This window comes from Lottia gigantea (assembly GCF_000327385.1).
Source record: "Lottia gigantea unplaced genomic scaffold LOTGIsca_43, whole genome shotgun sequence".
In the NCBI taxonomy this organism is placed as follows: domain Eukaryota; kingdom Metazoa; phylum Mollusca; class Gastropoda; family Lottiidae; genus Lottia; species Lottia gigantea.
Window position 1 is genome coordinate 50,506 of NW_008709504.1, and position 20,099 is coordinate 70,604.

General features: G+C 35.4%; 1 protein-coding gene across 1 annotated transcript in view; it reads right to left on the minus strand.

Annotated features, from left to right (window-relative positions):
- LOTGIDRAFT_191857 (hypothetical protein) overlaps positions 1–20,067 on the minus strand; it is a gene marked incomplete at its 3' end in the record, with an annotated part of 65,536 nt that extends 45,469 nt beyond the window's left edge. The window contains exon 1 of the mRNA XM_009060504.1: positions 19,066–20,067. Coding sequence (XP_009058752.1) covers positions 19,066–19,747 — 682 coding nt within the window. The remainder of the gene's footprint in view (positions 1–19,065) is intronic.
- Positions 20,068–20,099: the final 32 nt, after the last annotated feature.

Genomic DNA, 20,099 nt, shown 5'->3' on the forward strand with positions numbered 1-20,099 from the left:
CAATAAAACTCGGGAGGAGTATACTATATAAACCGATGATAACAATGTAAATTGTTGAAACATTGTGTACAATAAAACTCGGTAGCAGTGTACATATAAACTGATGATAACAATGTAAATTGTTGAAACGTTGAATCCAATAAAACTTAGGAGTAGTATACCATATAAACTGATGATGACAATGTAAATTGTTGAAACATCGTGTACAATAAAACTCGGGAGTAGTATACCATATAAATTGATGATATAATGTAAATTGTTGAAACATTGTGTACAATAAAACTCGGGAGTAGTATACGATATAAACTGATGCAATGTGGGTGTAAATGAAATGAATGGAGTTTTACGTCCTACTTTCTGCACCATTTAGGCTAATAAAGGCGGTACATGTGGGTGTAGTTTTAACGACGATGAGGTCTAGTCAATGGTTAAGTAGAAGACGTAATCCACGCCATGTGCAGTGGATATATCTAGGCGTAATTCAAACGATGATACAATAAAGTCAATGGTCAAGTTTGGTAGAAAGACGTAAACCACACCATGTGGAGTGTATATGTCTAACAAAGAATATGTTTGGTATAACTAGGTATGTAAACAATCAACATCAAGACATGATATATCTACCATCTGGTCAGTAAATAGGTACCACGGGTTCGAACCTCTCAATTTCCCAATCTGTCAGATATAGAACACGAGGAACAGATGCCATTCTAGTTGATTTAAGATGATTCACATGGAATCGGTTCCAGAATTGAGAAAATTAAATGGAGTTTCATTCCGGTACAAGCTAGACATAATATCTACCATCTGGTATGGATGTTCAAAGAGCGTTACCATTATTACCAACTATTGCGACTGCGACGAGCTAGTGTGCGATATCAGTTAGCTGGAAGCGGACGATAACTTGACATTTACCAACAACTACGTAGTCTGTGATATCAGTTAGCTGGAAGCGGACGTTAACTTGTCATCTACCAACAAACCAATAGAGTTCTGTACCTTGCTGGACTAGTACGTCCTTCGTTTCCTGTCCGAATTGAAAGCGCTTCCATCCAAATCAACATGATTATCCGACGAAATCCAGCTTCTAGTGTGAACAGAGCTTTAGAATTAGCGGTGTTAACGAGTAAGATATAACAGATTGATAAACAGAGGATATGATAACTGATATCCCGACTCTACGAGGGTTAATTTCTCTACAAGCCGAGGTGATAATTTACACAAGTATTTTCCATCGTCAGTAGGTAATTATACGTGTTAAGTAGAAACGGTTGTTTCTCACAAAACAAAGTATTCTTTTAATAAAACAGAACATAACGTTTTTTTTAAAGGTTTTGTCTACTGAACGAGTTGCTCTGTTATAACGTTACGTAATATTTTTATGGTTTTGTCTACTGAACGAGTCAATCTGTTATAACGTTACGTAATATTTTTATGGTTTTGTATACTGGACGAGTCACTCTGTTGTAACCTTACGTAGTGTTTTTATTGTTTTGTCTACTGAACGAGTCGCTCTGTTATAACGTTACGTAGTGTTTTTTATGGTTTTGTCTACTGAACGAGTCGCTCTGTTATAACGTTACGTAGTGTTTTTTATGGTTTTGTCTACTGAACGAGTCAATCTGTTATAACCTTACGTAGTATTTTTATTGTTTTGTCTACTGAACGAGTCGCTCTGTTATAACGTTACGTAGTGTTTTTTATGGTTTTGTCTACTGAACGAGTCAATCTGTTATAACCTTACGTAGTATTTTTATTGTTTTGTCTACTGAACGAGTCAATCTGTTATAACCTTACGTAGTATTTTTATTGTTTTATCTACTGAACGAGTCGCTCTGTTATAACGTTACGTAGTATTTTTATTGTTTTGTCTACTGAATGAGTCACTCTGTTATAACATTACATAGTATTTTTATGTTTTTTTTTCTACTGAACGAGTTGCTCTGTTAAAACGTTACGTATTTTTTTTCTTTTTGGTTTTGTCTACTGAACGAGTCGCTCTGTTATAACCTTACGTAATATTTTTATTTCTTTGTCTACTTCTTTGTCGATGGATGTAAGACGGATATAGCCGCTTCCTCATTTTTATATACTTTTTAATCCCCAATCCTATTTTAGTGAATACAAAAGCACAGATTTTCAATATTAAAAACGAAATTTTATGCTTATCAAGGGTGAAATGGGATTTCAGTTTAATAAAAGTTACGCCCGAGGACAGGGATTGAGTCGAGTTATTTTAGTTTTTAGATTAGTATTTAATCATGGGAAACTCTATAAATATTTACTCAGCAGATCATTTCCTTATATAACAAGTTTCAAACAGAATAAAAAACTTCTATTTTTCCTTAAAGACAAATAGTGTTGCTATTGAACACGATTTTTAATTCAATATATATTTTTGTAAAGACAGCCTGCTTTCCAATATAGGTTTTCTTTTCTTTTTTTTTTTTTTTTTTTTTAAAAAGTCCGCGTTCAGGTGTCCGCTTTCATTAAAAATGTTGTCTTCACTTGCAATAACGGAACGTTTCACTAACTGAACACAAAATACCCACAAAAGCTCTACGAAACGTTTAGTTGACGGAGCGCAAACCATGCGACAGATTAAGTGATACCCGGGCAGCTGAATCCCCGGCAGCTAATAGTGTTATTCAATACGCTAGATTTAATTAAAACTAAAACGACTTTATAACAAGTGATATGAAATGTAATAAAAACAGAATCAACAATGGGCTTGATAATTATAATATTAACAACTAATATCAAACTCAATATTGAACCGGATAAAGGAAACATTACCACTAATTCTATGTTCTATTCATTATAACCACCGGAACATGGAAGCGTGTGCATCGCCCTCGTGGCCATAGAATCATAAACTAAAATGATACACGCACGAACAAAATGGTTTATGAGATGTTACGTCAATGTACACCGACCAATACACGACAGTTACGTTGACGTAAATCAATATATACACGCCAGTGACGTTGACGTAAACTAATAATAAACATAATATGTAACGTTGACGCAAACTAATAATAAACACATGTAACGTTGACGCAAACTAATAATAAACACATGTAAAGTTGACGCAAACTAATAATAAACATATGTAACATTGACGAAAATCGGCAATTACTTGCAATTTAATTAAAAATGCAAACGATATTACGGATATCATATCTTCTATGGTGCTATCAACATTGACTGATACCAATAACATCAGTACTGATGATATCTGAAATATCGCATATTAGTGGTTATGAGACTTATTTTTCCCTTGAAAATCTTGTTAATAACTAATTCTGTATGATCATTATATTTATTAATAACCTAGCGCGGATTAGTGATGATAGATAGCCATCTGTTTCACACCTGGTTATAGTATTTAATGAGTTATTGCCCCTGACTGAACACCTAAAATAATGGTGTAATATTCTGGTCACATATTCTCAAAACGATTTTTGTACTAACTGTTTCTAGGATATCCCAGAGTCTTAACTTCTAACACCGTTTCTATGCTATCCCAGAGTCTTAACTTCTAACACTGTTTCTAGGATTTCCTAGGGTTTTAACTTGTAACACTGTTTCTATGATATCCTAGAGTCTTAACTTCTAACACTGTTTCTTTGATATCTTAGGGTCTGAACTTCTAACACTGTTTCTAGGTTATCCTAGGATCTTAACTTCTAACACTGTTTCTATGATATCCTAGGGTCTTAACTTCTAACATTGTTTCTGGGATATATTAGGGTCTTCAATTCTAACGCGTTTTCTATGATATCCTAGAGTTTTAACTTCTAACACTGTTTCTAGGATATCATAGAGTCTTAACTTCTAACACTGTTTCTAGGATATCCTAATGTCTTAACTTCTAACACTGTTTCGTTGATATCTTAGGGTCTTAACTTCTAACACTGTTTCTAGGATATCCTAGGGTTCTAACTTCTAACACTGTTTCTATGATATCCTAATGTCTTAACTTCTAACACTGTTTCGTTGATATCATAGAGTCTTAACTTCTAACACTGTTTCGTTGATATCATAGAGTCTTAACTTCTAACACTGTTTCTAGGATATCCTAATGTCTTAACTTCTAACACTGTTTCTATGCTATCCTAGAGTCTTAACTTCTAACACTGTTTCTATGATATTCTAATGTCTTAACTTCTAACACTGTTTCGTTGATATCATAGAGTCTTAACTTCTAACACTGTTTCTAGGATATCCTAATGTCTTAACTTCTAACACTGTCTCGTTGATATCTTAGGGTCTTAACTTCTAACACTGTTTCTAGGATATCCTAGAGTCTTAACTTCTAACACTGTTTCTTTGATATCTTAGGGTCTTAACTTCTAACACTGTTTCTATGATATCCTAATGTCTTAACTTCTAACACTGTTTCTAGGATATCCTAATGTCTTAACTTCTAACACTGTTTCTTTGATATCTTAGGGTCTTAACTTCTAACATTGTTTCTAGGTTATCCTAGGGTCTTAACTTCTAACAATGTTTCTAGGATATCCTAGGGTCTTAACTTCTAACACTGTTTCTATGATATCCTAGGGTTCTAACTTCTAACACTGTTTCCAGGATATCCTAATGTCTTAACTTCTAACACTGTTTCTTTGATATCTTAGGGTCTTAACTTCTAACATTGTTTCTAGGTTATCCTAGGGTCTTAACTTCTAACACTGTTTCTAGGATATCCTAGAGTCTTAACTTCTAACATTGTTTCTAGGTTATCCTAGGGTCTTAACTTCTAACACTGTTTCTATGATATCCTAATGTCTTAACTTCTAACACTGTTTCTAGGATATCCTAATGTCTTAACTTCTAACACTGTTTCTTTGATATCTTAGGGTCTTAACTTCTGACATTGTTTCTAGGTTATCCTAGGGTCTTAACTTCTAACAATGTTTCTAGGATATCCTAGGGTCTTAACTTCTAACACTGTTTCTATGATATCCTAGGGTTCTAACTTCTAACACTGTTTCCAGGATATCCTAATGTCTTAACTTCTAACACTGTTTCTTTGATATCTTAGGGTCTTAACTTCTAACATTGTTTCTAGGTTATCCTAGGGTCTTAACTTCTAACACTGTTTCTAGGATATCCTAGAGTCTTAACTTCTAACATTGTTTCTAGGTTATCCTAGGGTCTTAACTTCTAACACTGTTTCTATGATATCCCAGAGTCTTAACTTCTAACACTGTTACTTTGATATCTTAGGGTCTTAACTTCTAACGCTGTTTCTATGATACCCTAGAGTCTTAACTTCTAACACTGTTACTTTGATATCTTAGGGTCTTAACTTCTAACGCTGTTTCTATGATATCCTAGGGTCTTAACTTCTAACACTGTTTCTATGATATCCTAGAGTCCTAACTTCTAACACTGTTTCTTTGATATCTTAGGGTCTGAACTTCTAATTCTGTTTCCAGGATATCCTAGAGTCTTAACTTCTAACACTGTTTCCAGGATATCCTAGTGCTAAGATCGTTTCGAGAATATGTGACCAGAACCCGTATCTTGACAATTGATTTGGGAAAATGATATTACTTAATACTTCCACGTATTATAATTTCAAAGCGGTGCATCTGACACACTTACAGCTTCTATTAGCAAAATTCCAATTTCCTGTTCGACGTCTGTGGTTCCTGTAATTCCATAAAACTTGACTAGATAGGATTTCTCTTGAATGCTACTGCTGTAATCTGTTCAAATCTTTTCAGAATTTCAGGAACAAAAGAATTCAGATAAGAAAGCGTAATGATGCAAATAGTTTTACAGGATCTCACAAGTCCCTGATACACATACAGTGGCCGAGCCATTTTTACGTCCGATGGGGAAGATATATGTTATTGCCCGAATTTCTAACCTGCAGATTTTTGCCCGAAAAACTTGCTTTCGGCGCTGCAGGGAAGGGGGGGGGGGGGGGGGGCACCCATTTGGCTCCGCCACTGTATACATAAGAAAGCTTTAAGACATGTTTGGCACTTCCTTCATCTGAAATACCGATTAAGCAAATCACAAGAAGAAAACTGACATGTACAGACATCAAAACTTGGAAAAAATTTCTCTGTCTCCTCCAAGTCGAGGTTATGTGTTTTATTAGGGTTAATCGTACACGCCCTTGACAGGTCGGTTATTTAAATCACAAGAAGAAAACTGGCATTAGTCTATCCACGCCGACGTGCCTATCAAAACTGTTATTCTTATTATATCTAGGAAAATAAAAAACGAAGTTATCTCTCTACTCGAAGTCGAGGTTATGTGTTCTAATAAGGTTAATAAAAACATGCGAACTCTAATAGGGAAACAATATTGCTTCAGGCAAATACATCCTTTAATATAGATTCTTATAGCAGGCTAATAACAAGTCATTATTCAAATTACAAACATGCATCCTATTGTAAAATAATTTTCAATCACACGAGACAAGGCTTCTTACATATTATACCTGTCAAAAACCAGTATTCTAGTTACAAGAAAAAATGTGCATATTACATCTATTAGCATCGTTAATTTCAAATGATTTTTTTTAGAATTTTCATTGGATGACGGAATTCCTAGCACCAATCAAATGCAACTAGTTTTTGAAGATGAAGTCAGAAAAGATACGATTTTTTCCGTGTGTACAGTCAAACTTGTATTCAGTATGCACCAGCGGAATGCTTAATCTTGCTGCTTCCTCTTCACCTTCTTGATCGAATAATTCAATTTTCCCAACGTCAAAGAGGGTGGACGACGGCAATAGAGCATAGACCATAATTGCCATTATACCAACACGTAAAAGCACCGTGGATATTTTTGGCAATGAAACCCATCCATACACACAATATTTGGTACGGTCTAATAATAACCTTATTAGTGCCTATCATATTTAACCCGAGATATTATGATAGCTTCTAGCTGTTTTTACCGTAATTGGGAACACCGCAACATTAGTCGTAATTATCCAGTCATCAATACAAATTAATATATAAACATAGGTCGTGATAATCGGGACAATATGACCTCATATCATTAGGAAGTTGCCTTATGATCTCGCCTGGAGGCAACCCGAGATTCCAACCATTGATGAGAATCAGGAAGGTTCCAATGTCGTGAACTGTCACGATTCTGGTTCATGGCATCAAATGTCAATCAATAGTCCGAAACTTCTATAGTCCCTTCCGTATTTAGTACCAACGAGGCAATTTTGCCTTTCCTTCAGTCGATATGACTCGTTCAGTAGAAAACATCAAAGAGCTTATAAAGCAACATTATCAATAAAGTCGCCCTAACCATTAGCCCAAATCAAAGCAGAATGCCAATGCCAAAACGGAACGAATCGCAAAGCTGACATGACAAAGGTCGACCTGATTTGTGGGTCAAATGGTGGACATGGTTTCGAAGTTTTTATTTTCAGTTTTCTCTGTACAATCCGACCTCATATTTTTTTAGTCTCGATTGATTTCCTTGTTATGTGAGTACTTTGATTTTCTGTGTATTCCGAATTACTCTAGATTTAAAATCTATCAGTCATATCTTCATCCCTTTAAAATAAAGATAGCAAACTACACGAGAACAGCACATCTGGTGAGAAAATATCCATAATAATAAAAATAAGATATGTTCGATGATTTTAAAGATAAACTAACCGCATTTATCTTCTGAAAATAACATAATATTCAATTATGTACTGATAAAGAAAAAAAACAATACTTATAATATTCAATTACAAAACTGTTTTTCTTTTTACAAAATACACGGGAAAGGAGGACGGAGGGGTGGGGGAGTGGTATGGGTGCTGGGAACATTACTCAAGAAATGTATATTGAGCATCAAGATTAAAAAGATATATCACTAGTCGTCGCAATATTTGCTTTACTAGCTGATACAGCTCCGTAACGGACAACGGGGCAGAACGTAAACGAGATACAGGTCCGAACACGAACATATTATGGGTACGTTTCTGATACGATGTACAGAAAGTGCCCGGATCCGAATTTCGTTCTCGTCTCCATAATCCATCTATTGGTACCTCAAAAACGCTCAACAGCAAAACAGACGTCTCACGATTTGTGGAGATTAAAACAAAAAATCCTTTAATCTTCTGTAAACATGTTGTAAAAAATACAGAATCAGGCTTTGCAATATTGAAAATTGTATAGAAGTTTTAATCTGAATTGTATTTATTTTAATATTTCACGAACATCATAAAGGTGTAATCTGGAACTACACAACATGAGAATACTTTCTATTCAGAACCTAATCTTAGAAACTGTTAGTTTTTATACACACTTGAAAGATAGGACATTAAACTTATTAAATATCTTCCATTGATATTTATATAACGAACATGAAAAGGGTTTAATATACCAATATTGCATTATTACCTATGTGGACTCTCTTAAAGATGTCGAATTGAGTCTAAACACCCGATATACATTATTAGTTCATTTAAATGATAGGTTGACAAGCAGTATATCTTATGTTGACTCTCAGAAAGAGATACCGAGTTGTTAAACCTAAATACGACATAAACATTGTTAGCTACGTTGACTCTCTGAAAGAGATGCTGAGTTGACAAACCTAGATAAAATAAACCTTATTTACTATGTGAACACTCTGAAAGAGATGCCGAGTTGACAAACCTAAGGTTAATAGCTAGTTTGGCTATCTGAAGGTTGAGTCACCTGAATACCGAACAGACAATATGTGGTTTTATGTTGGCGTTCGATTTCCATTCCTTTGGTCGATAAGTTGAGCGATTTCTATTTTGTTTTATTTTTCAGGGCGTTCTTCTTTGTCATGTTCACAGGGATAATCTATATTTACCACATTACAATAAAACGTAAATGGTGAAGTCGTTTCATTTTTAACTAAAGTGGCCTAGAATTTATAGTTTCCCGTAACATTTTCAAAAATGAGCAACTTTTTACTTAGAAATGGACTCGCTGAATTTGATTGAGAATTTGGATATCTATTATTTACAAGTATTTACAACACAAAATGTATTATGTTTCAGATACAAAAGCTACCATCAGAACAGCTGATCTAGAGGGTTACATCCTATGTTTGTAATGCGTGTTTCAGATATAAAAACCATCGTCATCTGAATGCAGATCTCATTTTATGCTGGCGATACGTGTTTCAGATACAAAACCTACCATCAGGACAGCTGATCTAGAGGGTTACATCCTATGTTTGTAATGCGTGTTTCAGATATAAAAACCATCGTCATCTGAATGCAGATCTCATTTTATGCTGGCGATACGTGTTTCAGATACAAAACCTACCATCAGGACAGCTGATCTAGAGGTCCACATCTCTTTAAGTTTAAATCTATATTAAACACATTGTAAAAATTTATCCAGCCGTCTAATATATTGACTATTAGAATCAATGACTTGTTGTTAAACAATGTAAAACCACAATCTGCTTTCTAAATTGTCTCTATCCATTGTTGATATTCTTCAACACGTTTCTCCTTATTTAAAAATAGATTTACATCTTTCAACTGACGTCCAGCCGGCGTTCAGCTCCCAACAAGTCATCTAGTGGAAATCGTCATCCATCATCAAGGCCGCAATATGTCAGTCCATGGCTGTAAATAGATACGGATACACCTTGAAAGATCATTGCCAAGAGGTTTGACCAAGGACCAGCTGGTGAAAAGGATCCTTGAGAACCTAACCTATACTTTTGAAAATGTTGCAAAAAGGTTTGACCAAGGATCTCCTGATGGGAGAAAAGATGCTCACAGACAATCAACAACAGACGCATACGAGACTTTTCTCAGTAAAGTGATAGCTTTTATTCCGCTTGGAAAGCTGGCTCATCCACCCGTAATATATATAAATGCATTATGCCGTAATAAGCTAAAATTAATGAATGGTGACAGGCGAGGGACGTTGTTCGTTTTGACTTGACATTTAAATTGTAGGACAGTACGAAGAGCCAGAATTCCACGTGGACCATGGCACTGGAATCGGCTATTTACAACTTTTGCAATACTTCGGAAGAATGAGTACGCTTTGCTTCGATAGCGCACAATACTCATGGGTTACAAAATAGTCATGTAGACTCTCTGAAAGAGATTCATAGTTGACAATCTCAATTGCGGAGTAACATCAAGTGTCCTGGAAGAGTGAGCATGGTATATAGTAGTTTTCATTTAATAAAATGTCTAATTGAAACAGTGTCTGTTTTGTATGTATATATCTTCATTATGCTTAATTAATTGTTGTATTGTGTCAACTCCACGACGGTTAACATATGTTCATATATAAAATATAGTAATGATTACTCCATTCTATCGGCAACAAAAACTTTGAAACATTGAAAGTTGCCCATTGTTTCAACTGACAAAGTAGATCACAATCTTAAACTATATCTGAACCCTTTGTGAGGCCATTGCCGAGAGATAGACACCCTTGTCAAGGCCACTCATGTCTAACTTCTTATTGGAGCAATCTATGTCCGAACCTACCCCTCTTGTCGGGCCATCCAAATAGAAAGACATTCCTTGTTAAAGCCATTACTTGTAAAAGCAACCACCTGTGAAAGCCGAATCCTTTTTGGTCCATTACTTGTAAAAACAACCCGTTGTCAACGTCACCCCATGTCAAACTTATCCCTCGTGAAAAAAACAACCCTTTAAAACACACCCTTGTCAATTCTACCCCCAGTTTCCTACCAGCTCATCTCAATGCCATCCCCTCCAAGCAACCCCGGGAAGCTAGCTGATTATAATTAATTTGTGAGACTATGTATGACAGTAGATGTAGACGGAGATAGGCTCTCAATACTATTACAATAATTACATTACATATTCAACTATACTGCACTTAAACTCAACTCATATTGTGTTTCGAACTAGACCGTTGAGGCACTGCCATTAGCCGCCGTTTCCGCCGATTTCTTTTCAGTCAGAATCTGGCAGTTGTGCCAGAAAAGCGCCGCAGATTTAAAGGAACAGTTTAATTCCTAATTTGAGATATTTTTGAACGAATTATGTAATTTTCACACATTCCTAGTAATTCTGAAGACTATTTACATTTACGACCCAAATCAATCCCCAAAAATGGCGAATCGATCCTTTTAAGTCAGCTGATATTCCCCACTAATCATCACAAAACCCAGTTAAGTTATAAACTCATCGAACATTATTATTTTCATGCATGATAATACAAATCTATTATAGTGTGATTAACATTTTGTGACTCAAATTTAAAAAGACACCATTTTTATTGTGTGTTGATTATTTGGGAATAAATTAATTAATAACAAAAACAACTTCTATATGATGCCTAAATATATTTAGTTAAGGAAATCCGTTTCGGCTGATTTATCAATCTGATTTTTAGTGCTAGTTAGATACTGAATTAAGGTTGGAATAGACTAAAAAAAAAGAAATGAATGGAGTTTTACGTCCTACTTTCCTGCACCACGTGGGCTAATGAAGACGGGCAACGCCATGCAGGGTGCAATGAGGCAAATCTTGCCCGGACAGCGGCATTAGCCTACTCTTTTTCGATTTCCAACTGTCGAGGGATTTTTAACGTGCATAGCCTGTAGCACACGGGGCCTCTGTTTATTGTCCCATCCGAACGACTATACGCTTTTTCCATGTCACCCCCTCGTACCTGTATCACTGACAGGGGGAAACCGGGTTGAAAAATCTGAAGGTATTATCTCGACCTATGCCGGGATTGAACCCTGGACCTTCAGGTTAGCGAGTAAGCGTCTAACTCACCAAGCCACCGCGGCTCCCTGGAATAGACTAGGCGCGGAATATTTGATACAAAAGAAAATAGAAGAAGTGAACACAAGAGGTACGAGTCGGGACACGATTCGATTCTTCTATTTTCTACTGTATCCATAATCTCGCACCGTACACCGCATCGGACATTGTCTTTTCCCACATTTAGTCTGATAAGCCAGTCGGTTTCAGCTGCTGGACAGTCACTTTTTACAAAATGGGATCAGGGGACTATTTTGAACTGATATTGGCAAATTTTTTGCACAATTTTTGTACCTGTCATACTTTTATAATATAATATTCATTTTAAATTTGTTATCCGCTTTTTAAAAAATTAAAAAAACCTTTCGTTTTGCCTGCGGTATCAAAATATTGATATGACTAGTTCTGTTGAAAATAGCAACGTTTAAATTGTAAAATGCAAGGCTGATTTCATATTTGCTTGCCTATTTGCGTGTTTTGTCTCAATGCCGTCCTCTTCTTCCTGTTTCCTTCCTCTTCAACTAACTGCGCTAGCTAAGTCTTCCATACAGAGATTACAAATCTGCTGCTCGAAATGTTATCTACGTGGGTGATCCGGAATTTGTCTAGACCAATCAAAAATCGTTATTCAATTACTTAATTCTTAATCCGATTGAACCGGAATGACAAAACGCACCCCGGGGTGAATTTATCCCCACCGCTAGACTGATGCTCGTGATAAGCGGCCTCTGGCAGGCTTAATGTTTTTGCTTGAGCTGTCTATGATCAATCTTGTTAGAAATGTAACTGAAACGTTCGTAATCCATTCGACTAATCGTAGTCGGACTAAATTTGTACCGTCAAATCCTTGTGTGTCCAGAATAATCCGCCTATAAATGTTAAAATAACGACTCGTCTTTTCTTGAAACTCCACCATATAAAAGATACATATCGATATATTTATGAAGGAATTATGTGATTTTCGTACATTTCTAATACTTCTGAATACCATTTACATATATTCAAGCCTCAAATCAACACACGAAAAAATGCGAACCATTATTTGAAAATCGACACTCTTATACAGAAGATCTTCTTTCCCATACCAATTTTATAAGAAGGAATATCATTATCAAGTCACGAATATATTGGTGGCGGTATCAAGGGCTAAGTGTGTAGCTGACTCGAACACCATTTGATAGATCAATAATACTAGAAGTTATCAAGTCGTTATCAAATTATTAACTGATAAAAGTTTAACAAGTCGTCAGGTACGCCATCACTTTCATCTCAGTAAGACGCTGAACATTTTACATTTTAAATTCTGAAGGCTTCCAAGTTAACAGTTTTAAACTGTGGTTAATATTTTGGTTATGTATAACGTCTGAGAACTCTCAGTGGGGTTTGTATTAGCCAAATGCAGTGTTTTGAACTGGTGTCTGTTTATTTAAGCACCGTAGGTTCGAAACCTTCTCAGGACCAAAAAGAAGCTGCGAATTTGGACTTAAACTCAATTTTTATTCCATTAAAACTACATCTTATTTCATTATCTCAAAATGCTAGAGAACAGTAAAATTCCATTTCATTCCATTAATCCAATTAGGGACAGTAGAACTCTATTACATTTCATGTGTCCAATGGGGCGTAAATGAATGGAGTTTTACATCCTCCTTTTCTGCACCAGGTTAATGATAACTGGCAACGCCATGCAGGGTGCAATGAGGAAAGTTTTCTCAGGACAGTGGCATTAGCCTGCTCTTTTTAGATTTCCAACTATCGAAGGATCTTTTACATGCACAGTCGAAGCACACGGGGTCTCGGTTTATTGTCCCATCCGAACGACTGTCCTATAAGGTGTAGAACAGTAGGACGTAAAACTCCATTCGAATAGAAATATACACTCGGTATTGGTATTTGGTATTTGATTTGAATATTTGCCTGATAATATAAGTTTGTAAGTAATCTATATGAGATAGGGTGAGATAATGTGAACGTTATACTGATACAAATAGTTCGATTAATGCATTCGTATCACATATACTATTCTAATATTGATATGTTATAACTTTTATTTCTAGTTTTTGTTTGTGTATCAGAGACACTTATAGCTTCTACTTACACCATTCTGATTTTCTAGTCTTTGTATGTGTATCAGAGACACTTATAACTTCTATTCACACTATTCTGATATTCTAGTCTTTGTATGTGTATCAGAGACACTTATAGCTTCTATTCACACCATTCTGATTTTCTATGTGTATGTGTATCAGAGACACTTATAGCTTCTATTTACACCATTCTGATTTTCTATGTGTATCAGAGACACTTATAGCTTCTATTTACACCATTCTGATTTTCTATGTGTATCAGAGACACTTATAGCTTCTATTTACACCATTCTGATTTTCTATGTGTATCAGAGACACTTATAGCTTATAATTACACCATTCTGATTTTCTATGTGTATCAGAGACACTTATAGCTTCTATTCACACCATTCTGATTTTCTATTCTTTGTATGTGTATCAGAGACACTTATAGCTTCTATTCACACCATTCTGATTTTCCAGTCTTTGGCCAAGTTTTTATGAACGTACAAGCCCTCCTTGTTCATGTTTACATTATAACTTATATACAGAAAGATAGGCTTCGATTGTTTTCCAATCAATACATCACTAATTGTCATCAAAATGTTAATTATCATCACAGCTTAATTAGAATATATAGACATCATAAATATTCATGAGAAACATATTTGCATATTCAATTAAAACACCCGATGTTAAACGGTACATAAACATTTGAACAAAAAAAAATTTTTTACGATCATATAATATAAATTACATTCGTCAGATGCTATATACCAATGTTTCGCCATGTTGTTTTGGATTTAGGGTTTTACGGTTCGGATCGTTATTACTTGGTGTATTTATTCTATAAGGAGTGAAATGTACCAGCTGATTGAGCTCCATCATCATTTTGCAGAATCAAAATCCGACGCCCATCGTTTCAGATTCTCGTCGGCAGTTATCACGAATAACGTCATGATATCGGTAATATCTACAAGTAATATGCTAATAACGGCCCGCGGGAAAGAAAGAAATGAATAAGTTAATCTTAATCTTAAACACGGAATTTTTATCTTTAGCAGTGCACCCAAGTTTATTCCTCGAGGCACCAGAGCTATTCGTGCATTATTCTAAATCAGGCATCATTCCTACATCAGGCATCATTTCTACATCAGGCATCATATCGAAAATCAGGGACTACATGGCATATTCATAATCTTCAGATTAGCGTTCAATAAATCTACATTTAATCAGTTTCATTATCAGGTCCCTGATTGGTTGATTAAGATATTTTGATCGGGTTATTATATCATTCAGCCATTTTGATTGGATGCTGATATAATTTAGCTATTTGCTTGGATTAATTTGACTTAAAGGTGATAATGTGTCTTTTCATGACGTTCTATCATCAACATGAAACGTAACAAATAGTTATCTTTTCAAGTTGATCACTTTAGTAGCAAGCCTGTTTTCCACGCAATTTAACAACTTTATTCAAATTTACTCATCCCTGTCATGGGACATTTTTTATATTTCGCCATTCACAAAATAAGATGGCTCAAATTCTTTTTAAATTGATGGAGAACTTTGCCTTTTTTGAGATTCTGGTCTTAATGATATTCTAGTGAATTTAAACTCCATTTAAATTCTTTTAATCACGTACAATTATATTGTCCTATTCTATTACAATAGCCTTGAAAGGTACAGATTTTAATTCATATCATTAAGCAAGCGAGGACTGTGTTCTATTGAAGCTATATTTATTTGAATATTTTTTTAACTTGACAATCGAATACGCTGTAATTGAGGCTTCAACTTTCATCCATTCAGAATAAAACGATGTTCTTTTCATCCAATATCAAAATATGTGTTAAATAAACACAGAAACGCCCTGGCTAGAGTTGGGAGCGACAATAATTCAACGCTATCATTGAAATTTGAATGAAATGATACTATTTTTAATTCACACCCTGTAAAGTGTTGAAGATGTGTTCGATTGACTGATAGGACAGGGTACTCGTGAAGGAACGCGATCCAGAAAGTGTTCTGCAACTGTTTGTAACGTTTTTTTTTTATAGTTTTGTCTACTAAACGAGTCGCTCTGTTGTAAGGTTATGTAAAGTTTTTATTGTGTTGTCTACTAAACGAGTCACTCAATGGTAGCGTTACGTATTTTTATTTTATTGCAAACAGATTTCGCAGATGAGTTCGATCCGTTATCATTTAATAAAATAAAATATTTACGCCTTCCGCTAACGGTCACACCCAATTAGGTTTACATAATGTTTTAACGCATTGAAAAACATATATACATCCCAACTGAAGAAAACCATTTATCTACACTTGTGAGTAATATTGTCAAGAGGGTATTTTGGGGATTATGATATTTAATATACTATAGGGGTATATCGAATAACGATGGCTTATATTTACATTTCAAGACTACGAACGAGTTAAGGGTTACCCGTTTGACATATCGATTGAAATAAAATGAAATCGAGACGATGTGCTGTGCGTTACAGATATTGCTAGTGGTGCGGGATTATCGATATAAGAGAGGACTAGAACAAGCCAATACTATCACGACGTCCGGAGTCGTGATCGCAACTGTACCTCGTGTACATATATAATAAAAATCCGTACATTCCGTGGATCAAAAAGCTCGTCTAAATTATGGAAAAATCGAGAGTAAAGTTTCTGCTTCTTGTACAAATATTTCTATTTATTCTTCCTTTTTTTCTACTGTATCGATAATACCGCGCCAGACGCCGTCTCTTGTCTCACATCTTTAAACGACTGTCACCTACTTCAGCACCAAGTCTTTAGTTGGTTGACAGTGAAGTAGGATAAATGTGCCTGATCCGAGCTAATACTCTGAGATCAATTCCTGACACAACCCTCGTCTTAACATTATATTAGTAAAGAAGACCTCGTTATCTTTAATGCCACCTTCTGTTAGTCTTCCCTATTAGTTTAGAATTAACTCAGAATGAATGAATGAAAGGATGAAGGAATAGATGAATAAATAAATGACACTATTAAAGACTTGATGGTTGAATGAATTAATGTCACGATGAAGGAATGAATGAATGAATGAATGAATGATGGGAATGAATGAATGACACGGTGAAGGAATGGACGAATGCAGGTGGGATGAAGGAATGAATAAAGGGATGAAGGGAAATAATGGAATGAATGAATGAAAAGATGAAGAGATGAATGATTTTTTTTTAAGAATGAGTGTATGAATGAATGAAAAGATGAATAAAAAAAATGAATAAATATTTTTGTGTTTCGATTAAATGGTCCTAGAAATGCGACGGAGTTTTACGTCATTAAACCGTTTTCCAAATGATAATACGTCAATTCTTGATCATCTTACGTATATCACACTTATAATAACGCAAATTATATTACATATTGCAAAATATACTCGTTATTAACACATCTGGAGAAGTTCAAGCCACATAGAAAGTTGCTATCATGGCGGAGCTAGTAAAATGGAACGAGAACCCTTACTCTTTCGACAGTCACCTGTATATCCCTTTCTTTTTGGTTGAAGAATCCAAATTTAACCCCATTAGGCACCAAATTTCACCTTCAAGAGCACATGCAAGCAATCTGCAATGTGGTTTATCAACACGATGTGTTATTTCAACCAGTGTAGAATGTTAGTAACATTATATTGATAGTTTGTTTTATAACTAATTAGGGCGTCTAACCATCGACATGTAACATGAAAATTGGTCTGTTGATTTGACCTAATATCAAATTTGACACGTTCATTTTAACATAACAGACTTCTTTTTAGCAGTTTTCTTTTAACAGTTTGCAGTTTTATATCACAAACATCGAGGAAATATAAAAACATTTAGAAAGACGAAAACAGAAAAAGGAATCGTAAGTGCTAGCTTGGTTAGTCAACAGGACATATTACTTTTCAGAGAGTCCACACAACTAATGATTTTGGTAATTTGTCTACTCTGCAGTCCTTTCAGAGAGTCCACATAGCTTATAATATTTATTGAGGTTTATCAACTCAGCATCCTTTTAGAGAGTCCACTTGGCTAATAATGTTTATGTGGTATTTAGGTTTGTCAACTCAGCATCTCTTTCAGAGAGTCCACATAGATAATACTAGATACTAAAATAATCTTAAACACACCAGTATTGCAAGTCAAGATCATCTGCAAAACAGGCATTAGATTTCAAATTTCTTTTTTGAAAGACTTTGATAAAATGTCACATTTGGAATTTTTCCATTCTGGATTTAGCTTTTAACACGTGTAAAAGTTGTTGTTAATCGTAATATTTTTCGTTCAAAAGATTCCATATGAATGTCCGAGACGTGTTTTGTTCCCTTAAATTTCCAGGCCTTAGGCAAAAGATGTAGGCCTATCTTTTGTAGAAGTTAATAGAAAATATGTTTGTTGAGTATTCGAGGCCATGATTTGCCGGGGGAAGCTAAAGATCGAGAAATGTTACAACTCTTAGACATGAATTCAGAGTTGTTTTTCTCTCCGCTTCGGGCTGACTTAATTTTTTATTTTTTACAAGTGGTGTTGTTATTTAATTTTTACATTTGTTGGATGTCGATCGATTCTGAATTTAGATTAATATTAATGTCTGATGTATGTGTTTTGTTATTTTTTTTAATCTATCTATATTCTATATAATATAATCGATGACATTTGATCAATATTTTGTTTGCATGAATGAATTCTTAGATTTAGATATAAAATATGCCTTTCTAAAACAAGACTCTAGTCGATTGGCGATTTACATAAAAATCATAGAAATATTGTAAAAAATTAAAACAGAATCTAACAAAAATATGTTGTTTCTCAGAGTTTCACGCTATGCGATCTTCAGACAACTGATCTATTTCAGCCCGCATCCCTACAGAAGTTGGAGAAGTGAAAAATTTCCAGATCCGTCGCAGTTAGCATAAGCTATTCTGCTAACATTTGTGTTTAACTGGATGATCGCAGATTCCTACCGCTCTAGTTGGTGATACGATCCAGTCATAAAGCCGATCGGACTCCACCTTAGTGATTTCCTTGCGTTTTCAATTTGTTGATATTAAACATATTTTATCTCTTTCACCTATAATATTCATTGGCCTTTAATATTTGTAGACATACGTTTACTGTGTTATAGAAACTGCATTAGGGGGTAGCGTTAAGAGTATTTAGAGGAGACTATTGCCCTTACTGCTGATCTGTGTGGGGAGGGGCAAAGGGGCTGATGTCGTGAATATTTGACAAAAAACCTGTGTCCTACCTCTAATATTTTCTTTGGCCTGTAGAAGAGTTTTTTCATGATCACCGGGTCTGACATTGTCCTCGTCAAAATCCCGATTCCACACTTCAACTCCGTACATAGTTTGCCATTTCATATATATAGCTTCCAGAGCAAAAAAACAATTAGATTTCCCCTTAGTCGATCCCGGGGGATAGTTATGGTACCACAGACCTACACGATTCCACTGGAAATTCTGACACATGGTGAAAAAGAAATCCCCGGCCCGTGCGTACGGACCCATCACTCGAGTCAGTAGCTTATACTCCTTTTTATTCTCGAAAGCCCCGACCATGGCCCCTCCGCTGATGATCGGGATATCCCAGGCGTACGAAAATCTAGCAATAGGGGCTACGGCATAATCACACGCGGGTCCAATAAACACGTGGACCGATTCTTTCATATCTATGGCGGCCAGTGGACCCAAGGTTTCTGAGCAGTTCGAGTCCGCATATTCCACATGGATGTCAATATTTTCCAGAAATTCGGGCCTGTTTCTGACCGTTTCCAAGGCATATTCAATAGCCGGTTTCGATTTCGGTAAAACCCATGGATAATCTCCGCTGAAGGGTAAAATAACACCGATTTTAACCGTTTTACACACAATTACGGAAAAATACAAACTTCCAAAAATTGCCCTGAGCAACGCGGTGGTTTGTGCCATGGGGTATAACTCACAAATTATTTATACATCGACATTGGCGCATATTTAAAATCAGTATTAACTGTTAGATATGTAATTACATACATATTGGTCATTGATAAAGCACACTTAAAACTTGATATACACTTCTTATAACTCGTATAGACACTTAATATAACTCATAAAACTTTAAACTTTAAACGTAATTCCAATTATTAATGTAAAAAGCACAGAACGAAACTTCCGCTCGCTGTAGCTATGCTCACACCACGAGTTAGAATAAAAAAACGTGTGTTATTGACTGACTATGGTGAGTAAATGATCTATCGTGAACGAGCGAACTACTCCACACGGCGTACAGTCAGTACTGTAT